Below are 19,147 nucleotides of genomic sequence, written 5' to 3'. Positions count from 1 at the left end.
GGAGTCCTACCCTCCATCTCTTCACTCCTAATTCATTGTCTAACATTATAAATTTCATTCATACTAGCAAAAAAACCAGAAAAATTTTGTTTAATTGAGGTCATGATAAACGCAGGTTGCATGCCGGTTGCACTGAAATCTTGTATGTGTTGCCGAATATCTACAGTCAACTTATTTGCCCTTACATGACCATCTTTGTACACTAAGAACGGGTTCTTATGTCTTCCTTTATCACCAGGACACAACCTCACCGTCCAAGGTTTTTCCCCTGGTTTACGACTACTACATACAATCACAAATTTACATCTACATGTTCTTCTTTTAGAACCAGATCGGATAGCATTATCTAAGTTATGCAAATCACCCTTAATATTACCATATCGGAGACATCTTAAATACAAACTAACTCTAGAACGCCCTTCTTTTTGATTATATGAAGCATGTGTAAATTGAAAACCTATTCTTATTGCTATCTCATCGGCTCAAGCATGTAATTTATCTACAAAATCAAATTTCCTATCCGTAGAGTAATCTACATTGTCCCCTAAATTTTCAAAGTCCTGCAAATGTAAAATAATTTTTTAATCATTAATAAATATTATATAAAACATAAAATAAAACGTAGATTAGGTTAATCAAATATTGTACAAATAACATTAATAATAAAAAAATTCAATATTAAATAAACAATAATTTACTTTAATTTAAATAATAATAAAATATAAAATAATTTAAATAAATTACTACAACATACATTATAAATTAAATAAATTACTACAACATACATTATAAGTTACTAAACCTTAAATCATAAATTAATTAAGTTACTACAACATAAATTATAAGTTACTACAATAATTTAAATAAAAATTTAAAAATAATAATATATATTGTAAAATAAAATAGTTGACTACAACAAATATTAAATAATAATAAAATAAAAAATAATTCAAACACAAAAAGGAAAAAAAAATAATTACAGCAAGCAGTCGCACGCAATCTAACCGTGGTTCAGTCGCGCGTTTCGTGCGATCCAACCACGGTCCGGTCGCACGCGACTGCTGTTCATCAATTTTTTTTCAAAAATTTGAATCGATTGAACTACTTACCGAATCGTATTGATGTTCATTATGGTTCGTCATTGTGAATCGATTTCAAGTTTTAGCTTCTGTTAATTTAGAGAGTTTTTTACAAAGTTTTTAGAAAGATGTTAGAGTTTTTTAGTTCGTAAATTATGCAGGGGCAACAATGAAATTCATTCTATAAGGGGTGGCGATAAAATGAAATTACATCGAATTGTTGTTCGGGATTTTGTTTGCTACGTTTTAGCTCCACAAATTTTACGTTTTGATTAGTGCTTTTAGAGTGATAAAGTGTTATTGAGTGAAATTAAAGTGCGTTATACAAATTTTAAATCCAGAAACATTTTTATCACTTCATTAAAATAGAGATGACAATAACAAAAAAAAATGGCGAAATTTAATAATACCTTATCCACAAATTTTTTTTGCCCGTTAGTCTACCCTATCCCGAATTCAAATGATAGATTTGAAGTCTGAAATCAAGATATTTTGTCTCCCACCTATTTATTTACCTGGAAGGATCACTAGTGGAAAAAAATGTATTTGCTGCTCAATATTTGCTGCGGTTTTTGTGTATTAGCAGCAAAAAATAGAAAAACGTATTGGAAAAAAAAAAAATACTCTAATTGCTGCGGTTTTCCTAAGGACCGCAGCAAATACCCTAGCATCATGCATTTATTGCTGCGGTTTATGCACAACCGCAGCAAATACCCTAGCAAAATTGGATTAATTGCTCCGGTTTTCTAATGAACCGCAGCAAATGACCTTTGCACAAATAAAACCCGCCATTTCTTTTTATTTCTCATATCTTCTCAAATACGTGAACGTTATACAGTTGTTCTTCATTGAAAAAACGCTTCATCTTCATTTGCAATTCGTTCCTCTTCAACATCTTCACAAACGCTTCAAAAACGCTTCATATTGTGTTCGTTTCTTGTGTTCATCTTCATTTTCACAAACGCTCTTTTATTCATTTGCTGTTATTCATCTTCATTTGTACGTGTTCGTGTTGTTGTTCATCTTCTTCATCTTCACAAACTTGTTGTTGTTCATCTTCACAAACTTGTTGCTGTTCGTTTTGCTTCTTTTCATCTACTGTACATCATCAAACTTGTGTTTTGAAGGTAAATCCTTGTTGCTTCTTGTTGCTGTTTTTATTTTTAATTTTATTTTGAACTTTTGCTGTTCTTGTTGCTGTTTTTATTTTTATTTTTATTTCATCATCAAACTTCGAATTTTCATAAACGAATTTTGTTGCTGTTCTTGTTGCTGTTCATCGAATATATGTTTCTGTTCATCTTCTTGTTGTTGCTGTTCTTGTAAAAAATCTTGTGGTCATTTAAGAAGATGAAGTTGTTTTTGTTGTTGATGTTGCTGTACATAAACCATGTTTCTGTTCATCTTCAACTTAAAATCTTGTTACGTTGTTGTTCTTGGTTCTTATTCTTATTGTAAAAAATCGAATATAATCTTGTTGTTCTTGTTGTTGTAAACTCAATCAAACAATATATCAATAAAGCAATATCAAATAAAAAAGGGCAGTTTCGTCATGAAGAAGATGAAAGACTTCGAATAGGATTTGTGTACGTAGGTTAGATCAGTCATGAAGAATAATGCAAGAAAAAAAAAACTCTTTAGTTTAAGAATATTAATTATTAATTTTGGTCTCTGTTTTCGTTGTATTTATTATATTTATTTTACTAATTTGCATTATTCAAGTTTTTCATATATATGTTTTACATTATTTGAATATATATGTGTGTGTATGTATATATATATATATATATATATATATATATATATATATATATATATATATATATATATATATATATACATATATATATATATACATATACATATATATATATATATACATATATATATATATATATATACATATATATATATATATACATATATATATATATATATATACATATATATATATATATATACATATATATATATATATATATACATATATATATATATATATATATATATATATATATATATACATATATATATATACATATATATATATATATATACATATATATATATATATACATATATATATATATATATATATATATATATATATATATATATACATATATATATATATACATATATATATATATATATATATATATATATATATATATATATATACATATATATATATATATATATATATATATATATATATATATACATATACATATATATATATATATATATATATAATATATATATATATATATATATATATATATATATATATATATATATATATATATATATATATATACATATATATATATATATATATATATACATATATATATATATATACATATATATATATATATATACATATATATATATATATACATATATATATATATATACATATATATATATATATATATATATATATATATATATATATATATATATATATATATATATATATATATATATATATGTTTTACACAAGTTTTGGTCTCTGTTTTACATATATATGTTTTACATTATTCAAGTTTGTTAAATATTTGTGATATTTGTTAAAAATATGGTTTGTTGTTAATTGTTATACTTATTAGAATTAGAAATAAGTATATATGTTTAAAATTTGTGTATTAATTTTGTTTTGAATCAATTAATCACACTAATTAGGATGACAAACGATCGTTCTTGGATGTATGGAAGCATTGAATCGTCGGAATTTATTGATGGCGTATTAGAATTTTGTAGTATTGTAGTTGAACATCAAGTTAGGACGGGGGGAGTTGGTTTTTATTGCCCATGTGTCAGTTGTGGCAATGTATCAAAGGTAGATAGTGTTGATATCCTTAGGGAGCACATACTTCGACGTGGGTTTAGGCCTCAATATCATGTTTGGGTTTGGCATGGTGAGGAGGGAGTTTACAAAGAGAAAAGTGTTGTTGAGGACGTCAATAATGTGGCCGATGTCAATGAGGATGTAGTAGATCATGTTGATGGGTATGAGACAGATGAAGAGAATGTCGATGAGGATGTGGATCGTGTTGATGAGATGATGGAGGGAGTCGAGGATGAGTTAGGAAAACGTCCTCGTGTTTTTGACTTGTTGACAGAGGCTTCTCAAAAGCCTTTGTACCCTGGATGTACAAAGTTCACCAAACTAACAGCAGTGTTGACAATTTTCAACATTAAGTCAAAGTTCAATTGGAGTGACGCTAGTTTCACAATGTTATTAGAAGCGTTAGGTGAGTTGCTTCCTGAGGGAAATGAACTTCCAAAGTCGACATATTATGCCAAAAAGCTCATGTGTCCTTTCGGCTTAGAGTACCAGAAGATTCATGCGTGTCCGAATGATTGTGTGTTGTATCGGAATGAAAACGAGAACTTAGAAGAGTGTCCTAGGTGTGGGTTATCGCGCTACAAGCGTAAAGGGGCTTGGGATGCTAAAGGGCCCCCGGCTAAGGTATTGTGGTATCTTCCAATAATACCTAGATTCAAGCGCTTGTTTTCTATAAAGAAAGATGCGTTAAATTTGAGGTGGCATGCAGATAGGGTGAAGAAAAGTCACTTGCTCACACATCCATCTGATTCTCCGGAGTGGAAGAGTATTGATAGGTTGCATAAGACTTTTGGGGATGAGGTTCGTAATTTAAGGCTCGGACTGTGTACGGATGGAATGAACCCGTTCGGCAATCTTAGTTCTCAACATAGTACTTGGCCGGTACTTTTAGTGATCTATAATTTGCCACCTTGGTTGTGTATGAAGCGTAAGTACATAATGCTTTCGCTTCTTATCTCGGGTCCTAAACAACCTGGCAATGACATAGATGTGTATCTTGCACCTCTCGTTGAGGATTTGAGAAAGATGTGGGATGAAGGCGTTTCAGTGTTTGATGCATATGCTAATGAGGAGTTCACCTTGCGTGCAATGCTTTTATGCACCGTTAATGATTTTCCGGCATATGGCAACTTATCGGGGTATAAGAACAAAGGGAAGAAAGCATGCCCGATATGTATCGATGACATGGAATCCACGTGGATTCCTAAGTGCAAACACGTATTCATGCACCATCGAAAGTTCCTCCCACGAGACCACCAATATCGTAAGAAGAAGAAGTTGTTCAATGGGGAGGTTGAGGACCGTGTAGCTCGTCGACCGTTGACCGGTTATGAGGTTTATGAACAGGTTAAGGGATTTGAGACTGTATTTGGTAAAACGGGGCAAGTGCAAGGAGGTGAAGGCCGATTATGGAAAAAAGAATCAATCTTTTGGAAGCTTCCATATTGGAGAGATCTACAGGTTAGGCATTGTCTTGACGTTATGCATATAGAGAAAAATGTATGCGATGCCATACTCGGGACTCTCATGAACATTCCGGGTAAGACAAAAGATGTTAGGGCCGTGCGAGATTGGTTTGAATGTAAGGGTCTTCGTCCGGAGTTGTGGGCACATGTTAAGGTGAGTAAGAAAAGAAATAGAGCTGATGATGAAGTTGGTGACAATAAGAAGAAGATGCTTAATGACAAAGTTTATTTGCCTCCAGCTTGCTACACATTGTCCAAAGCAGAGAAGCGGACATTTTGTGAGTGTTTGTATGGCATTAAGGTTCCGTCTGGGTACTCATCCAACATGAAGAGATTTGTTAGCCTAAATGGTGAGCTGAAGTTGGGAAGCATGAAATCTCACGATTGCCATGTAATGATGCAAGTGTTCTTACCAATTGCAATCCGTGGAATACTGCCAAAACATGTGAGATATGCTATTACCGAGCTATGTTCGTTCTTCAACACAATTTGTAGTAAAGTTCTTGATCCCTTTAAACTTGATGCACTTCAACTCGACGTGATTGTAACTTTATGCAAGTTTGAGATGTATTTTCCACCTTCTTTCTTTGACATAATGGTTAATCTTATTGTCCATCTCGTTCGTGAGATCAAACTTTTGGGTCCAGTTTTTTTAAGGTGGTGTTATCCTTTTGAAAGACACATGGGTGTTTTACAAAACAAGGTGAGGAATCCAGCACAACCCGAGGGGAGTATGATTCAAGGCACTGTGAGCGATGAGATTAGTAACTTTACAGCCGAGTATTTGGCCATGGCAAAGCCTATTGGACTTCCCACCTCTAGACATGAAGTAAGGCTTGAGGGAAAAGGAACAATTGGCTCCAAATCGGTCACACCTCCTCGACAAAGCCTTCTACAAGCACACTTGTATGTGTTGCATCATATTCCGGAAGTTCATCCTTTTTTGAGTGAGCATTTTGATATATTGCGCGCAAAACATCCTTCTAAAGGGGATAGGGCATTGATGCAGTTGCATAACAAGACGTTTATTAATTGGTTTCATAATCGAGTAATATGCGAAGAACTCAAGGGTGTATCCGAAATTGTTAAGTGGTTAGCTTTTGGTCCTCGTGATGATGTCAACAAATATGAGGGTTACGATGTCAATGGCTTCACATTTTGGATTGAGGGTCAAGACAAGAAGTCATCGTATCTACAGAATAGTGGGGTTTCTATTTTGGCGTCATCTACATTTTACGCGAGTGCGAAGGATCAAGCGCCGGTTGATGCTAAATTGGTATACTACGGGCGGGTACATGAAATATGGGAGCTTGACTACTCTACTTTCAATATTGGTCTTTTCAAATGTAAGTGGGTAGATAATAATCGACGATGCATAAAAAATGACGACCCTTGTGGATTCACTCTTGTAGACTTAGCTCGTTTGCGTGATAGTGAGGAGCCATTCATACTAGCCACACAAGCCAAGCAAGTATTCTACATTGTAGACCCGTCTGATAAAAAATGGTCTATTGTTGTACCGGGAAAAAGAAGCATTCTTGGTATAGGTGATGTTGAGGATGAGGAAGAATATGAAGCTTTTGAAGACTCCCCTCTCTTTATCAATCCAATATCAGTGGATCAAGATGATGTAGATGATGTAGATGTTGGTTATATGCGTGTAGATCACACGGAAGGAATACATTTGAATTAAGTGATTCACAAGGTATGAATTTAAAGCTTTTAAAAGTTTTTTTGGCACTTGGTTTGTTTTGCATGAAACTTTGCACAGAACACTTATTTGTTATATATTATTGTGTTGAACGTACGTATTAGAATTGTAAATCATAGTCATATTCTTAATATTACTTAGCTTATGTTCTAATATATTTCTATTCATACTCTTTCAGGTACTGATATATAATGCATTTATTCAGAGACGAAATTGTCCCCGAGATTGAGACCTCGGATAATGAGCATCGTAGTTACGACAGTGAAGAGGACCAAATTGTGAGATTCGAGCGTATGGCTGAAGACGCTCCACCTCTAGACAATGATTTTGAGACTGAAGACGCCCCACCAATGGATGCTCCCACTACCAGTAAGAAAAGAAAAGGGCGAGGTCCTACGAAAAACCTCAAAGTCACGGAACCAATGCATTTGGAATACAATGCATTGGGTCAACCCTGCGGAAAATGGCGTAGGCAATATGGAAAACAAGTGGGCCTATGTATCCGCAAGATTTCCATATTGCACGCATGGAACGAGGTTCCAGAGGGTTTGAAAAACTCTCTATGGAATGATACTGTGGTAAGCAACTTTACTATTTTTACTCATTTAGTTTCATTTTAAAATTAATTTAATTGACAGTAACAAATATAAATTTTTTTTGTAGAATCTTTTCCACATCGAGAGCGATGAAGACAAGAAGAATGTGTTTCTTTCAGCTGTTGCTGAAAGATTCAGAGATTTCAAATCCAAGCTAGTAACTGGCTGGATTACGAAGACCCGTGCCCATACGACCAAAAAGGTCAAAACGGGAAACGAAGGTGGAGAGCAAGCACCTTCGAAGATGCCCTACGAAATATGGGGTCACATATCGAAGAGGGATTGGGAGGCCTTTGTTGCCAAAAGAACAACTCCCATAGAAGTTGTAAGTATTTCATATTATATTATAGTTTACCAATTTGAATTTACTTCTTTTGATTCAGTCATTAAACTAATACATGACATTCGATTTCTATTGATTAATTAGGAAAAGCGTGGTAAAGCTTCAGATTCTGCAAGCAAAAGGAAGTTTTACCATCGCTTAGGCCAGAAAACGTACGATGAGGTCCGAAAAGAGTGGGTGGATGCGGGTATATACCCCAATCAAAGTTCATCCACACCCTCATCTACGACTACCTCCGCATCCGTACATACTCTTGCTGGAGATCGGGTGCGTGATTGGTATTGCGGGCTTCATTCCCGAGATGCAAGTGGTAAATTTACCATTAATGATCCGGGAACGAAGAAGGTTGCTGATGTTGTGGTGAGTTTTGAAATTATTAAGTATATTCTTCATTTGTTTTGTATTCTTTGGCTTTGATGTACTTATACTAATTACTATATATGTCACTTTTTATTTGAACAGATGGGCTGGAAGGAAAAAGAAGCTACGGGGGAGTTCACCCCAAAAGGCAATGTTGACGCATTGCATATGGTCTTAGGGAAAGACCACAGTGGGCGGGTAGTCGGAAAAGGAGGCGTCCGCGTGGGGTTACAGAAGGCATTCGGCAAAGAGTGTGTTGCTACTCAATCCCGAACGGCACTGCAGGAAGAAGCAGCAACCCTTCGAGCGGAGATTACGAAGGACGTTCTCGCGAAGTTGGCCACCGTGTTGCAAAAGATGGGTGCACCCATTGTGGACTTGGCAAACCTGATTGTCGAGGATCAGGGAAGTCAACATGGGGATTCTGACGCTTTGGTCGAGCCAACACCCGAGCCCATTACCCCCGTAGCACCCCAGCTCTTTACTAATACCCCCGTTGCTCAAAATCCGGAGCCAACTCCGGTGCCAGTGCTACAGGTACATAGTTTTTAAATATATAAGCACTTATTAATTTAAATTGCAACGCGTAATTAAAATTTTATTTTGATGCTTATTATACTAAACGACACAATTTTCAGGAGGCGACTCCTTGTTCTCTTTTGCTGCCTCAGTTAGGTGTTGCTAGTGATGGCGACTTAACTGAGGTTGCATATGGTATGGCACAGCCAAATAAAGAGGGCCAAACAGTGCATTCAGTGCCTGTTACAAGTGGCCACATCAGTGTGGCCGTGGAGACTATTGTAAAGGGGTTTGAAGATTTCTCACTCCCAATTCCAATGCCAGCATGGAGCCTTGAGAAACTATCAGACGCCCTAGGTAGTTTCGTCACATGGCCATATGCTTGGGTCTGATTCACTAACACGGTAAAAATCATTTGTACCTTATTTATTTTTATTTTTTAATTGCATGCTCACACTAATTTAATTTTTATTTATAAATTGAAATAGCAAACGAGACCAAAGGGATCTTGTAGAGAGGTCGGTTCCTCAGCAAAGGTGTCGACTGGGTCAAAGTCGATGCCAAGCACTCCAATTTTGACTGATGAGGAGCTAAAAGATCTCTCTCAAGATTGCAAATGGCTGCATTATTGTGCATCTCGCATAAGTGAGGAGGACCCAATCATGTTGCCCCTGCTGAAGGAGCAATACTGCTTTTCAGAAGACCCGTATGTAATTATTGGTCCTAGTGACATCGGGCAATTTTTGAGAGGAGAGATGCTGAACGTAGCTCTTTTCCATGTCTACATGAGGTGATGTTCATTATCTTACAAGTTAGGCATTGTTATTTAATTGTTTTAATGACCGAATTACTAACAAAATTCTCTTATTTGTGAGTTTAGTGCGGTTTACGAGGAGGTAAATTCTTGCGAACCTCCAATAAAAATTGGATGGTTTTGTCCGGAGACGATTTCGGGTAGTAAATGTAGAAATGATCCAGATGTCGTCAGAGCATACATTGAGACTGCTTTGACTAATTCCCTTGCATGTAAACACACATTCATTTTGGCTCCATATTGGGAAGAGTAAGTTTTATTTTTGAAATTGAACTTATCTTTTGATTTTTAAAGTCACCTAATCTCTAATTTGTTGATTTTAAATTTGTGTTTGTAGTTTGCATTGGATACTTTTGATCATATGTCCTTTAACGAACACCGTGCACGTCTTCGACTCATTACAAAAACCTAACAGCCTACCTCGCAACACAAGATTCAAAGCATTGTTGAATGCGTACGTAATATTAATTATTTTACCAATTTGATTTAATTAAGTGTTATATATATATATAAATGGTATTACTTTTCCCATGCGTTTCAGCGCAATGAAAAGAGTGCGTGGACAAATGGGATCTACATCCAGAGCCACATTTCCAAAATGGATAGCAAGAAAGGTACACAAATTCGATTTTATGGGTTTTGTATAGGTTTGGTCAAATGATCATGAAAAGAACACGAAACAACCACAAACACTTAAACAAAATTCTGATCTAGCAAACTGTCGACCAGCCCTCCTTCGGCTCAGCTTCTAGGAGTCCACGGGGATTGTTAGAATGGTTTTAGGACCTTGATAGCTAGATCCAAGTACCAAGATTCCATTTCCACTTTAGCCTAGGTCCTGGATGCATAGGTTTGGTCTCCACGTGTCGTGCAAGGTGGTCTGGTCACTAGTTTGATGCTGTCAATTTCGCGTTTTTATTTGTCAATTTCGCGCGTAAAGTAGGTCAAACATGGTTTGTTATGCACGAAACTTGGCACACAACACTATTTGGCATATATTATTGTGTTGAAATGGTTAGACTTGATAATAATAGTCATATGCTAGAAATTAGAAGTTAAGTTGCGATTTTATGGGTTTTTAAGCGTTTTTATCAATTTCGCGCGTAAAGTAGGTCAAACATGGTTTGTTATGCACGAAACTTGGCACACAACACTATTTGGCATATATTATTGTGTTGAAATGGTTAGAATTGATAATAATAGTCATATGCTAGAAATTAAAAGTTAAGTTGCGATTTTATGCGTTTTTAAGCGTTTTTGTCAATTCCGCGCGTAAAGTAGCTCAAACTTTGTTTGTTTTGCACGAAACTTGGCACACAACACTATTTGGTATATATTATTGTGTAGAAGTTGTTAGAATTGAAAATCATAGTCATATTCTAGAATTTATGTGTTAAGTTGCGATTTTATGCGTTTTTAACCGTTTTTGACACTAACTTCTATTTTCTCTTAGTGCTTTCAACAACCTCCTTCTTCTGTTGACTGCGGCTACTACGCGCTGAAGTTTATGGACGATATTATAAATTCCGTGAAGGAATTTGGAGTCGAAAATATAGATGCCGTAAGTATTTGTTACGTTCTTAATTAAATATATTATTGGTAAAATCTAAATGTTTCTATATTAATAGCTTTTATTTTAATATTATAATATAGGTTTTAAACGACATTCCGAGGGAAACACGCGCTTTGAGAAGTGAAGAGATGCGCGAATTAAAAGACAAGATTGCCGTGTATCTTGCTAATATTTGTCCTTGATAAATTGTAATTAGTATATATTGATTATTTTTTATAGTTTATTTAATGTATATATATATATATGTACGTACATATTATATTATATATATATACGAGCGAGAGTGTATTATTACAAAGAGATTAATGTTGATTATTTGTGATTATCATTGGATTAATCACTGTTATTACATTGTAATATTATTGCATTATTATAAGGATTAAACGGAAAAAGAAAAAAAAAAAGATACTTATTGCTGCGGTTTTAAGCCTGACCGCAGCAAATAATGCCACACTTATTGTTGCGGTTTTTCCCCCTGACCGCAGCAAATAACACCCATTATTTGCTGCGGTTTTAGCCCATGACCGCAGCAAATAATGCCCTTATTTGCTGCGGTTTTGAACCGCAGCATTTAAAGTAGGACATTTGCTGCTATCACTATTGCTGGGGGCCAAAACCGCAGCAAATAATGGCAAAAAAACCGCAGCAAACGAGGTTTTTTCCACTAGTGGATCTGTTTGGTTCTTGTCCAAAATATTAATTTTGTATGTGAAATGTTAGATATGGGTAGGTTTATTGGAGGTGTTGGTATTAGAGGAACAAATATCCTCACAAATCTATCTCTATACTTTTCCTCTTATTTAAATCAATTTTGTATGTGAAAATTTTTGACATAGAATATTTATTTTATCAATGAGAAAATAAAAAAATTTTCTCATCACTTCTTAAATGCTAATTTATGTAGAATTAAAAAAAATAAAAAGTTTTAAAGTATATTAAAATATAGCAAAATAAATGTCTAATTATAGAGCATAACTTTTATGACCAATAATATATTTATATATATCTTTTAAATATTTTGACCATCCAACCATTTATTTATGTAAAACTAAATTGATTTGCAATGAAAATATTTAAGAATGAATTAAAAATTTACGTATTCACATGGTAACACCAACAACTCAATTAATAAGCATGTGTTCTATTTATTAATTGAATAAATTTTGTATCATTGTATCTCTAAGAAATCGGAATGCTAGAGCTGTGTGCAATCCCTTGTCTCACGGCTGCATTTTTTTATAAGTCAACAGCAAATAAAATAATTTGCGTTCTCACATGCAAAGTTCACACGACTTCAATTTATCTACCCAATTCTTATATATCGCCAATCCTTTCATTTTATCGTCACCTTTGAGTCAATTACCAATTTGTCCTTGAATTTTGAAAATATTACGATTTTGCCATTGAACATAAAATTTTCTATATATACTATACTCCCACTAAAATTATTCTCACCACAACTAAAAACCAACTTACAAAAGTTAATTTTCGGAGCAAAAATTAAGTTCAATCCGCAAATTGTTAATCGAGGTGAGTTATTTTTAATTTAATTAGTTGCAAAATTTTTTTTTTAAAAAAAAACTATGAATCGCCCAGATCTAGGCGATTCATAATTTTATTTTATTTTTTTAAATTTTTTCCGTATGTTTTGGAATAATTATTTTACATTTTGAAGTTTGTTTATTGTCATAATTGTTGTTAATGTTATTATTATTAATTTTATTATTATTATTGTGATTGTTATTTTTTTATTATTAAATATATGTTTATGTTTTGTTTTATAAATTATTAATGTAAATTTGTATGTTGTAATGTCTATTTATTTATTTTTTTAGTAAGTTTTATATATTGTTTTTAATATAATAGTTATTAATAATTTATGATATTGAAAAATTTTTTAAAAAAATATGAATCGTCCAGATTTGGGCGGCTGGACCCCGGTTCAGTCGCCCAGATCTGGGCGACTCATTATAATTTTTTTTTCCCGTATGTTTAGGAATAATTATTATAAATTTTGAAGTATGTTATTATTGTTATTGTGATAGTTAATAATAATTTAATTTATTGAAATTTAAAAAAAATAAAAAATAGGTAATTATTATTATTTTTTTAAAAAAAAAAATTTGATTGTTAAATTTTTTGTTGTTAAATTATTATTTATGTTTGAATTATTAATTTATTATTTGGTTTTTTTTTTTTGTTTTTTTTTCCATTTTAAATTTTTGATTATTATTTTGTTTAGAAATATTATTATTTTTAATATTTAATGAAACTGTAAAAAATTGTAGAAAATGGCTGGTATTCAAGGAAAAGGAAAGGGTTTTTTTAGACAATTATTGAGAGGAAATAGTTCTAGACCTACCTTACTCAGAGGGGACCCGCATGAGAGGGGGGTAACGGGTTCTGCTAGGAGGGCTAGGCATGAAGAGGCTGCCAGACACAGTGAGGCCCAAAGGTCGAGTACGCTGAACCAAGTGCGTACTCATTTTGATGACCAGGCTGACAGCCTCCAGAGTAGTTGGGGGGTTTATAGTGATGATGATAATGATGCTGATGATGTTAAGTTCCAAGGTCCTGAGTCTCGCCCAATGGACTGGACTGTTGTTCGGGGCCCCAACCGTAAATTCGCCCATGGCGGCCCGAGTTCTTCTGCCGCATCAGAGCGCGCAGGACGTAGTTTTGTCGATAATGAGCCGCCACAAAGAGCAGGCCCTCACAGTCCACTAACACGGACTGGTTAGTGACATCACCCCAGCCCGGGGGACCGACAGATACGCGACTAATCCCTAGCTATGGCGGGCACATAGCTAAACTTATTTATGACGGCTCCGAGCGTACGCCTCCGATTCTAGATTGCCGTATTAGGAAGAGACCGGTGGAGTCCATCATCGGACTGAGGGATATGTCCGATGCGTTGAACGATGTTTTTACCTGCCACTTCTCTCGGCCGACTACCGGACATTATGCACCAGCACATCGACTGTGCTTTGATATCGGCGTTCGTGGAGAGGTGGCAGCCGGATACGAACACCTTCCACATGCCCTGGGGAGAGATGACGATTATGTTGCACGACGTGCAACGCATATTGGGCATTTCTATTGAAGGTTCTCTGCCGGCTGAGCCTTCGGAGGCGGAGTGGCAGGTTGGTATCACCAATCTGTTCGGGGAGCCTATGTCTGAGCTTCGGCGTAAAGGTGCATTCACCAGCGGCTGCATAAGCGTTGCTGAACTGATGCGACTGTGTCATAGGTCGCAGGCCATGGATACCCAGACGACAGCGTACTACATGGCTATCATCGGCTCTACCTTGCTGGCGGATAAGACCAGAATTGGCATGCGACCTCACCCAGTACTTGCCGTGAATGACGATCAGCAGGACGTGGCCTAGGGTGTGGTGACCTTGGCGTTCTTGTACAGGCAGCTCCGAATGGCATCTAGGGCTGGTTGCAAGACCATTGCGGGATGCCTCACATTGCTCCAGACATGGATCTATGAGTACTTTCCCGCTTTCCACCCTCATCCTCGCCGAGAAGATGTGCCAAACATGACTAGGGCGGAGATGTGGACACCGAAGAAACCATGTCGTGAGGTGGACAGGTTGAGGGACTGCCGCAAGGTTCTTGACTCATTGACGGAGACTCGGGTATTGTACATTACATTTTGTCATGCATGTGTTTTTTAATTTATAGTATTTTTTTTGTTAACTTGGCTTGTATGCAGGTGGAATGGACTCCCTACAATTCTGCTGCTGGTGCGTTGCTGAATGATCACCCACGCACCACCGTCATCGGGGGTATCACGTGCTTTGATGTTGTGGAGGTGTATTTGTCGGAGCGGAAATTGCGACAGATTGGGTTCGTGCAGGCTATTCCTCCCGCTCCTATTAGACCAACCAAGGCTCACCGACCGGCACACGGTACCTACTCCGTGACCTTTCCTTCTTCTGCTGTATATTTGGAGGCATGGAGTAGGTTCCCCTATAGTGCCCACCTTGTTGAGCAGGGACTTCGTCGGGCTTCTGTTCCTTCAGAGGCTGAACCTAATTACGTTGAATGGTTCAGAGTGTGCTCGCACCCGTACATAGCCCCAGACGAAGGGCCGACTTCCTGTCCTGGTCCTTCTCAGAGCAGATCTGAATACGTGAGTTTTATTATCAAATTTTTTTTTCAGTTTTTGTTTTATGAATTTATAACTCCTGTGATCCTTTTGTGTTTTCAGTTCCTGAATGAATGGACCAGTCGATTCGCTCCAGTGGCAAGACTACCTGCTCAGCTGGCGGATTTGAACCCTCGTCAACGACATGCGTTAGAAATATACCTTAATGATTGTAGAGATTTATTTGAAGAATGGCAAATTTTTAAAGGGCATGACCCTGCATAGTCTGTACTGAAACTATTTTACATTAATGATTGCATTTATTTTCGTCAATGAATGTCGTTGGTATACACAGTAGTATAACTATGGATTATATACAACTTTTAATGAATGTCGTGTATAAATTCTATGGAGTATCTAAATTTACAGCATCGTCAGCGGTGTTATTAGTTGGTCGTGGTCGTGGCCCGCGTAGATTATTCCAGAGCATAATCCTCGCATTGAAATTTGTGTCAAGATGTTTTGTGAAATTGTCAGCTGCTTGTTTCCAACGTTCATGGATGGGTGGGATTGGGGATGAATCGTCGTTCATTAAAAGTTGAACAAAAATGATTTTCATCTACTTTTCCTGAATACCTGTCCTTATTGATTTTTCTTACCGCCGCACAACTTGTCCACCATGTTCTTAACGTCGTTGCCAATATGCCAGATGCATAACAAATGCCTCACATCTACATTAAACAAAACATTGAACGTAATTAAGACATAATCATTAGATATAACCACAATAATGAATCAACAAAGCCTTTTTACCTGGGAAGACGTCACGAATAGCTGCAGATAAACCTTCGTCTCGATCGGTTACAATGACACTAGGAGTCTGAGCAGTGCCGAAAATATCTCTCAATAGTCAATCCCTGCAGCACCCACGAATACGACACAACCGCCTCATCTCGCATCAAACAAAACGCAACCAAGAAGTTGTGATTGGTTGGCGTCATTCCGATCACTTCACATAGTGGCCACTTTTGTTTGTTCGTTTTGTACATTGTATCTATCAGCACAACATACGGCCACGTACGTATCATTTGGATAGAGGTAGGATTTGCAATTAATAGTCTGCTCAATTGCCCTTCGTTATCCAAGTCTGTCCAAACCACATAATTAAGTTCTGTGGCCATATGAAGACAGTGTTGAAGGGGAGTCCTACCCTCCATCTCTTCTCTCCTTATTGATTGCCTAATATTATATATCTGATTCATACTAGCATAAAACCAGGAAAATTATCTCTAATAGAATTTATAATAAAGGCCGGTTGCATTCCGGTTGCACTAAGTTGTCCTATGTGCTCCCGAATATCTACATTGATCATATTCGCCTTTATAATAATGCTAGGAGTCTGAGCAGTGCCGAAAATATCTCTCAATCCCTGCAACACCCACGAATACGACACAACCGCCTCATCTCGCATCAAACAAAACGCAACCAAGAAGTTGTGATTGGTTGGCGTCATTCCGATCACTTCACATAGTGGCCACTTTTGTTTGTTCGTTTTGTACGTTGTATCTATCAGCACAACGTACGGCCACGTAGGTATCATTTCGATAAAGGTAGGATTTGCAATTAAAGTTCTGCTCAATTGCCTTTCAATATCCAAGTCTGTCCAGACCACGTAATTAAATTCTGTGGCCATATGAAGACAGTGTTAAAGGGGAGTCATACCCTCCATCTCTTCCCTCCTTATTGATTGCCTAATATGATATATCTGATTCATACTAGCATAAAAAATAGGAAAATTATCTCTAATAGAATTCATAATAAAGGCCGGTTGCATTCCGGTTGCACTAAGCCGTCGTATGTGCTCCCGAATATCTACATTGATCCTGTTCGCCCTTACATGACCATCTCTGTAGACTAAGAACGGGTGGTTATGTTTTCCTTTTTCACCAGGACACACCCTTACCGTCCATGGTCTTTCTGGTGGTTTACGACTACTTCCTACAATCATAAATTTACACCCGCAACTTCTACTTTTAGAACCAGGTCAGGCAGTATTATCTAGATTATGTACATCACCCCTAATATTATCATAGCAGTGACATCTTAAATAGACACTAACTCTAGAACGTTCTTCTTTCTTTTTATAAGAAGCACGTGTAAATTGAAAACCGATTGTTATTGCTATCGCATCGGCCCAACTATGTAACTCATCTACGAGATAAATTCCCTATTCGTAACAAAGCTACCGGAGTAGTCTACGTTATCTCCAAAGTTTTCAAACTCCTGCAAATTTGAAATATAAATAATATAAATTAAGTACATTAATGACTACAATAATAATAATAATAACAACAACAACAACAACAACAACAACAACAACAACAACAATAATAATAATAATAATAATAATAAATAAATAAATAAATAACGAAAAGTCAAATTAATAATGACAAGAACAATAACAATAACAATTTTAATAATAATAAAAACATTACGTAAATAAAAAAATGAAAAAAATTTTAAAAAAAATTATCAACAATAAAAATAATAATAATGACAACAACAACAATAATAATAATAATAATAATAATAATAATAATAATAATAATAATAATAATAATAATAATAGTAATAACAATAATAAAAAAAATAACAAAAACTAAAACAACAACAACAATAATAATAATAATAATAATAATAATAATAATAATAATTAAAAAAACATGAATACGTAAATTAAAATTTAAAAAAAAAATAAAAAAAATTACAATCGCACAAAATGGGGCGACTGAACCATGGTTCAGTCGCATAAAATTGGGCGACTGGACCTAAGTTCAGTCGCCCAGCTTTGTGCGAATGAACCATGGTCCAATCGCCCAGTTTTGTGCACTTGAACCATGGTTCAATCGCCTACTTTTGTGCGACTTATTTATTTATTTTTTTAAAATTTCCAACGATTCCAATCGAAAACTTTACGTACCGCATCCGACTCATAGTCGCTTTCGTTAGCCATATTTAACCCATTACGGGTTACAACTTCTTTAACAGTTTTTAGAGAGATAGTACCAGTTTTTAGAGAGATAGTACCGTATTTGAATCCGTACTTCATACGCATCTCAGAATTCGATATATATAGACAAATCTTCCGCATTAAATTCTTAATAATGTTATTAAGCGTGATTTACATTTATTAATTAAGTTTAATTAGCTCGAATATGTTTAATTAAGCGTGATTTACATTTACATTTATTCGCTCGGAAGAATATGTTTAATTAGCTCGTCTTGCCCCGCACCTGCTGCAATATGAAGCACCGAGTTTTTTAGTGTGTTACACTTGTACTTGCTGACATTATTATACTTTAAAGCTACATCTATACTTCCATTCACCAACAGTTTGTACAGCTTTCCATCAATTGGGATGGAATAATTTTCGCCTGGATCATATTCATACATAGGGGTTGATGAATTTGAAGGACGCTTTTTTTTTTGCTTTTATTTTATTTCAATCAATACAAGTTCTGTAATTTTAAACCTTTATAAGTCAATGCTGTGGCTGGCAGCCAATTATTGATTTATAATAACAATAAATAATAAATGCTTGGCAGGTGAACGATCTCTTTCTTAATAACTTTTCACACGTATTGAAATACAACCTTTAAATTTAAATTATGAAGTTCCTATATCGCAAACAGAGGTGTTTAACGGGATGGGTCGATTCAACGAGTCAAGGGTTAAG

General features: G+C 35.3%; 1 protein-coding gene across 1 annotated transcript; it reads left to right on the top strand.

Annotated features, from left to right (window-relative positions):
• Window positions 1–14,743: 14,743 nt before the first annotated feature.
• LOC130808679 (protein MAINTENANCE OF MERISTEMS-like) lies at window positions 14,744–15,736 on the top strand. Its single transcript, XM_057674134.1, has 3 exons — window positions 14,744–14,959; window positions 15,037–15,456; window positions 15,535–15,736. Exons 1-3 carry the CDS (start codon window positions 14,744–14,746, stop codon window positions 15,694–15,696), a joined length of 798 nt encoding a protein of 265 aa, XP_057530117.1. The 3' UTR covers window positions 15,697–15,736.
• The last annotated feature ends 3,411 nt before the right edge of the window (window positions 15,737–19,147 follow it).

Source organism: Amaranthus tricolor, chromosome 3, assembly GCF_026212465.1.
Source record: "Amaranthus tricolor cultivar Red isolate AtriRed21 chromosome 3, ASM2621246v1, whole genome shotgun sequence".
Classification (NCBI taxonomy): Eukaryota; Viridiplantae; Streptophyta; class Magnoliopsida; order Caryophyllales; family Amaranthaceae; genus Amaranthus; species Amaranthus tricolor.
Note: the sequence above shows the minus strand (reverse complement) of the source record. Positions and strands in the feature narration are given on the sequence as shown.

What these genes read in the sequence shown, in the direction of transcription:
- LOC130808679 (XM_057674134.1), top strand. Translation starts at nt 14,744, where the DNA reads ATGGCATCTAGGGCTGGTTGCAAGACCATTGCGGGATGCCTCACATTG. An exon ending in ACTCATTGACGGAGACTCGG is followed by an intron (nt 14,960 to 15,036) that starts GTATTGTACATT and finishes GCTTGTATGCAG; the next exon opens with GTGGAATGGACTCCCTACAA. An exon ending in CTCAGAGCAGATCTGAATAC is followed by an intron (nt 15,457 to 15,534) that starts GTGAGTTTTATT and finishes TTGTGTTTTCAG; the next exon opens with TTCCTGAATGAATGGACCAG.